At 37.0% G+C, this 6,745-nt stretch overlaps 1 protein-coding gene across 2 annotated transcripts; it reads right to left on the bottom strand.

The window, feature by feature from the left end:
* Window positions 1-266: 266 nt before the first annotated feature.
* Window positions 267-3,977, bottom strand: LOC18447220 (putative serine/threonine-protein kinase PBL26). Of its 2 annotated transcripts, none has more exons than XM_020675298.2 (5): window positions 3,327-3,977; window positions 2,374-2,570; window positions 1,791-1,980; window positions 1,015-1,406; window positions 267-885 (listed from the first exon to the last, which is right to left on the bottom strand). In XM_020675298.2, exons 1-5 carry the CDS (start codon window positions 3,436-3,438, stop codon window positions 508-510), a joined length of 1,269 nt encoding a protein of 422 aa, XP_020530957.1. In that variant the 5' UTR covers window positions 3,439-3,977; the 3' UTR covers window positions 267-507. The 2 variants fall into 2 exon arrangements, with proteins under 2 accessions (XP_020530957.1, XP_006857383.1); XM_006857321.3 differs by having other exon boundaries at window positions 2,380-2,570.
* Window positions 3,978-6,745: the final 2,768 nt, after the last annotated feature.

The raw sequence follows: 6,745 nt of genomic DNA, 5'->3' as shown, positions 1-6,745 counted from the left end.
TTTTCTTAGAAAAAGCTTAGGAGATTGTTTTCTTGGAAAAGTATCGAGAGGCATATCAGAAATAGTTGCAGAAGGTGTAAACAATTTTGCTCTAGAAACATATATCACATTCGAGGGGAATTCAATCATGGATCAACTCGATCGACAGCTGCAATTGATTGTCGTTGTTTTTAGCTTTTTCTTCAGTATGCACTGGAGAGAGAGAGAGAGAGTGAGAGAGAGAGAGAGAGAGAGAGAGAGAGAGAGAGTTCCTTACTTCCAAAGTATACATGAAGGGAACAATACCATTACTTTAAGTGCCATATAACCTTGCAAATACATGTGATGAAATGGGTAGAGAAGGGTGAACTTGAAAATCATGCTTCCCAATTGGCTCTCAACAATCTACTGTTACCCCTGATCAAGTAACTGTAAGACATCCCCAAGAGCTGGATGAACCAATCCCTATTTGGAAGAACACCAATTAAACAGAAAATGCAGTTTTTTACCCTGGCACTCGGATTAGCACTAGAACAGCACAAGTGAATCACTGCCACCTTTTGATTTCTCTCTTTGCCTCTCTCTAGAATTGACACCCCATTCAATTGCCTCTTGCACCGCCCTTTCTCTGTCCTCGACATTGTGATCTTCTGATCTATGATCATGGGCTTCTTGGACTGGTTGAGGAGAAGGGTTTGGTGGAGGAGGTGCAGCGATATCAGTTGTAGAGAGAAAGCTTAGCGCAGTTACCACATCGCTTATTAGGGGACGAGTGTCTGCTTCCTCCTGAAGACACATCGCTGCTACTGCAACCGCTTGGTTGAGTCCCCTGACTGGATAGTTCCCTTCAAGGAATGGATCAGCCATTTCAGGGAACCGCCTTTGGTCTCTGAACATTGGTTGGGCCTGTTTTGAAATGGGTTTTTGAGCTTCTCCAACATTCAAAGAGAAGAGCATTGTATGTAGAATTGGAGATATATGGATAAACATACAATTTAGATGTGTGTGTGTGTGAGTAAGAGAGGGAGATCATACCCAAGAAACAAGATTCTGCTCCTCTGCGGGCCTTGTAGGGTCAATAGCTCTCTTCCCTGTTATCAACTCCAACAAAACTACTCCAAAGCTGTAAACATCTGACTTTAGAGTGAGCTGACCTGTTCGAACATACTCAGGGGCACAGTAGCCATACGTTCCCATTACCCTCGAAGAAACATGTGTCTTGTCTCCAACTGGCCCAAGTTTAGCAAGCCCAAAGTCTGATAATTTAGGGTTGAAATCTTCATCAAGCAAAATGTTTGACGATTTAAGGTCTCTGTAGATAACAGGGGGGTTGGCCTTGTCGTGCAAATACTCCAACCCTTTAGCAGCACCAGTAGCAATCTTCATCCTTGTAAACCAGTCCAATGGTGTCTGATCGTGTGTGATATCTTAAATTACAAAAAGAACAGAACTCTGATTATCTTCCTTAAAAATCTTCCCTTGTTTATCAAAATACTTTGTAACAGTGAGAAACAAAAGAAAGCCCGCATATGTATTCTAACATTGCTCAAGTGTAAGAAGCAAATGAAAACCCCTTAGAAGATTGCTTAATGAGTTAGTAGTACAGAAGAGGGCAAAACCATGAAGATGGTAATTTTGTACTGAATTCTCTCAAGTAGGATAGCAAAAAAGAACGAAAATGAAAGCCAACTTAATTTAATTAAACTGCTTGAATTATAAGAAACAAGCAAAACTCAGTATCTAATGATATTTTTGAGTGAGAAAATCAGGTTGAGAAATTCAGGGTGAGAAAGGTTAAAAGGAAACCATACCAAGAAGATGGTCCTCTAGAGACCCCAAAGACATGAATTCATACACCAAAAGCCTTTGGTCTCCATCAGCACAGTAGCCTATGAGATTGACCAGGTTGGGGTGATGAAGTAAGCTCAGCATGAGAACTTCAACAAGAAACTCTCTGTTTCCTTGCAATCCATTCCTATCGAGCTGCTTGACTGCCACAAGCTGATCCCAGAACTCAAAATCAGAAACAAATCCATATCTAATCCAATGAATAAGTTGCTCTAATTCTCATCCATTAATATTTCAGGTGTTACTGTTAATAATAAATGAGGATATCATCTCAGCCCAATTTCATTATACAATATGGTACCTTTTGGATGGCCTGACAACTCCTCTAAGGAAGGGATTATTTATGAATGCATGAAAAACAGTTTTTTTTTTATTTTTGCAGATTAGTGGAAATTTTGGTGATTTTTACTAATAAGCAGCCATCAATAGTGGGTGGAACAAGGTCATCTGTTCTTTACTCGTAATAGACTGAGAAAGAAGGCTGCTATTTACCATTTAATGGCTGATTTTGTATGTGTGTGTGTGTGAGAGAGAGAGAGACCATACATCTACCTGACTGTTGTTCTCCAGGCGTCCCTTATAAACTCTTCCAAAACCGCCTTCTCCTAGTAAACATTCTGCTCGGAAATTCTTTGTGGCTGCTGCCAACTCGCGGAAAGTGAATGTTTGTGCTGCAATGTTCCCATTGCCTACCTTACCACCATCCTTTTTGCCATCAGCCGTGGCCTTTAGTTTTGTACTCTCTGTTCAAAGTTACACGTGGTGAATTCATTAGGACAAGCACTTCTGTTAAATACGAAGCAAGTAAAATAAGGAGATTCAATTTGAGTTTGAGTTTTTAGTGACATTGTCGCGTACTTTATTCCGAATTTTTTGATGAGAGAAAAATCTCTTTAATTGAAAACGTTCTCAAGCCAGTGCTGCCATTAAAGGTGAAAAAACAGGGTGGATGGAATGATTCCCTTACAGAAAAAAAAGAATGACTTTTTTATTCTTGTATTGCATTCTCAAAGCTGATTTAATCACAATTTTTTGGTAAATTTGTGCCATCCAGAGAGGAATTAACTGTCACCTCAACCAATGATGATTGATTCGAACTACCTTAAAAAACAACCTTCCCAGGTATGGTGATGAGAATGATGCCATCATAATTTTGAATTTAACCATGCCGACAATGGTGAAGACAATATTACTAACCATGATTATGTTGAATACAAAAAAAAAAGAAAAAAAGAAAAATGAAGAGGAAAGGTTCATGATACACAACTATAGATCCAACGATAGTGTTCAGAACATAAAACAGGAAAAACAAGGAAGAAAACCATCAAACAATCTAAAAACAGCAAAAAAACAATGACAATGTCATGATACATTATATATAGTAAGCCTTAACAAAACCCATTTCAAAAACATGGTCCTCATGATTGATAGATAAATTATTGAAAAGTTAATAAACACAAAAATGAAGATGCCAAATGGAAGAAGAGTAACCAGCTTACCAGGCTGCACAGGACTAGTATTGCGATAATGCGTGGCCACCGACCGATCCCTATCATTGATTTTCTTTGTGGATTTCTTTTCATCCGAAGAGAAACACGAAAAACAGCTCATCTCTCAAATAAAATCAAAACTCCACCGAAACCAATTTTTTTTTTCTTTATTGGTTCTTTTCTTTATCTTCCTAACGCGATACAAATTTACCCGCCAAAATTTCTAAAAATCTCAAAAAGAACAATGCAAAAATTATGCTACAGCTCCAACCACCCTCATCTCAAAAGCCGATCGTGCTCCTCCTAATATCTAAAAAACCCTCTTCGAATAAAAAATCCCAATAAAATCGAAAAGGACTAATCTTCCTTTAATTTTGCTCTTGAATATTTTGAATGGACTAATAGGTTGTACAGGCCAATTGAGAAAAGGATGGAATCAAACCCACCCGTGCTTGGGCACAAAGAAGAGCATGAATGGATGTGGGTTGCTTGGTTTGGAGGTGGTGGTGATAAAAATGGAGATCAAAACAAAAATTCAGATGTGGGTGGTGGGCATTTGAATTGAAATATGTATGTTGGTGTGTGTGTGTCTGAGTAATGGGAAGCAAATAAACCAGACGTGGTGGGAAGGAGGTGGCCCCCTTACACTCTCTCTCTCTCTAAATTTGGAGGAGTGAGAAACTCCCTCTAATTCCAGCCTATGCAGAGCGTGGATGCCGTTGCGCATTTTGCTTTAAACAGGTAAGGGTGGCAGTTGGTTTCGTTTCTATTGAAAATTTGACCATATGTGAGCCAAGAAAAAGTCTTTAAAACTTCTTGTAAGAGAGAAAATCTAGACAGAGAATGTAGAGAGAGAAAACTTGAAACAAAGCCAAATAAATTGGCGTAGAAAGATCAAACAAGACATACCGTTTTGTTTTTTATGGGGAGCTAGAATATCGGGAAAAAAATAGTCCAGAACTCTTTGATGTGTAATAAAATCGAATGGAAAAATGACCAAAATGCCCCTCATGGTTGATGGAAGTAAGTCATGTAACATTAGGGGTGGCAATGGGTCGGATCTAGCTGGACCCAGACCTGAATAGTATTCGTACTTGGACTTGTGAAGTCCCGGCTCTCTTTTTTTACCATCATATATCTAATGACTATGAGCTTTTTTTTTTTTTTTTGGCCGGTAAATATTGTCAATATTGTGACAATATGAATATCTATTGCGCGCCTAAAGACACATGATTGTCATCATATACCCTATGATTACAAGTATGGGTTGGGTCCGGCTGGACTCAATTCTAGACTCGAATAGTATTCGCGTCCAAAATTTAGATACATACCCAGACCTGAGGTCGGGGTATAACCATTGGGTCCTGGGCCCAGTCGGGTCCATTATCACCCCCTAATAACACAGCCTATAGCCGGATCATATGAGGAATCAAATTATATGCTCCTTGGACCATAAGATCTACAGTTTGTTGGGTTATCATCATCCAATAAAATGATGGATGGTGATGGATGGGGTGGGCCGAACATGTGTTTTGGTGGTTTTTCATAAGGACCCGGTTTCTATGCAGCCAAGCCCTGCATATGTAGAAATGCGGTCCTATTAAGAAATCTATTTTTGAGATGGATTTTAAGACTTAATTTTTAAAGGCATGTAATATCTAACATTGAGATCATGAATATGATAAAATAAATAAAATTTTAAAACTAAAAATAATAATTCTAGTAAGAAAACATTTGAGCTGTTAATTTCTATCGTTTTTAGATGAAACACCTACTTGCATCCATCTTTAAGATGGATGCTTTACACTTTCCCGGACGCCATATAAAAATGCGGTCCAGCCCGCATCAAACAATTTTCCTTTTCATAATCCATTGAAGTATATTAAATGATGGATGGTTTTGAAATTTTTTTAAGATTGTGACTCGTGGAATCCCAAAGTTTCTCCCATGTCTCAAACCCAACGTGCCTCGGGAGTATGGAAATAATAGATAATATATACCCATATCTCAACTTTATAATTGTTGAAAGAATAAATCACATTTACTTAGACATATACCCTAAACGAATATTGATTTGAATATCACCAAACAAATCAGGAAACATTATTGTGAAAGAATATAATATATTTACTTGGAAATTAAACCTTGTGACTAAAATATAATTGGAGCGCCTTTTCTCTTAACTCTTTTAAACACTAAATAAAATAACTGTAATGTTTGTCGAGAGGAATCAAATCTTTGAAATGATGGGAAATGTACACTCATTCTATCCAAAATGATATTTAGACATTTTCGGATTTGAATTTGACAATTATATATATATATATATATATATATATATATATATATATATATATATATATATATATATATATATATATACCTTACAAGCATGGTGAATAATGTGAATAATCCTTGTGGTACATTTGCTGGTACTACCCTAAAATTTGAGGGGTAAAATGATAAGGAAAAGGTTTCTATATTTTCCCTATTGCATAACAGTTATGTACTTTCTCCCATCCAGCCAGCCAATTTAGATCAAGTGTGCAACTGACCGTTCGATTTACATCCGACGCTTAAAAGTGTTTTATTTTTTAGTTTTTTTACAAATTTTGTAAATAGAAAATTTGGTAGGTGCCATCATCTCAATGGGGCATACCTAAAAAAATATTAAAAATAATTTTTGATAAAATATAATAACCAAAATACCCCTTGAAATACGGTTATTTTATTTTCTCGAGAATATTTGTTTTGCCTGTTTTTTACAAGTGCAAGTTTAAGAGAGGAGTGGAAGTCCAAAATTTGGTATTAAATATTTTGCAAAAAAATATTTAAAATAAAATAGTGTAGATACGTGACATTGTGATTGGGGCTATCATAGCCGTTCATTCATAATGAAACAGTTAGATAGGGGCAAGTATATAAGTTTTATGCAGTAGCTGAAGCATAGAAAGCTTGCCCAATATGATAAAATTTTATCTTTTTCCTTGTCTATGTTCAAAAAATCAACTCTACCAAGGTATTTAGATGAGCCAAGTTACTCAGTCGATTCTGAGTAACTCGCCTGAATACAATTATCTCAAAAAATTGACTTGGCCAAGGTAGTAGGCCCTTGAATCCCAACGTAACTCTCCTTGAAGCCAATCGCACTAATGGAATAACTAGTTGCTTATTATATTTGGTCGACCCGGCTAGGTCATGGTTAGGGTTCTTTTGGACCTGAAGGTTTTGGCCCGAGCTAGGTCTAGGTCATGCTTCTTTTGGACCAGCAGGTCTAGGCCTGGCCTAGGTGTAGGTCAAGGTTATTTTAGACTTGGGGTCTAGGGTAGGCCAATCCAACCAGATTCATGATAGGTAATATTTTATTTTTATCTCTAATTATAAAATTTAAAGCTTAAAAAATAATGTAGAATATGCAAATCTATAAA

Source organism: Amborella trichopoda, chromosome 7 (genome assembly GCF_054954075.1).
Source record: "Amborella trichopoda isolate Santa Cruz 75 chromosome 7, AtrichopodaSantaCruz75HAP2 v2.0, whole genome shotgun sequence".
Classification (NCBI taxonomy): Eukaryota; Viridiplantae; Streptophyta; class Magnoliopsida; order Amborellales; family Amborellaceae; genus Amborella; species Amborella trichopoda.
This window is presented reverse-complemented; position numbering and strand designations above follow the sequence as displayed.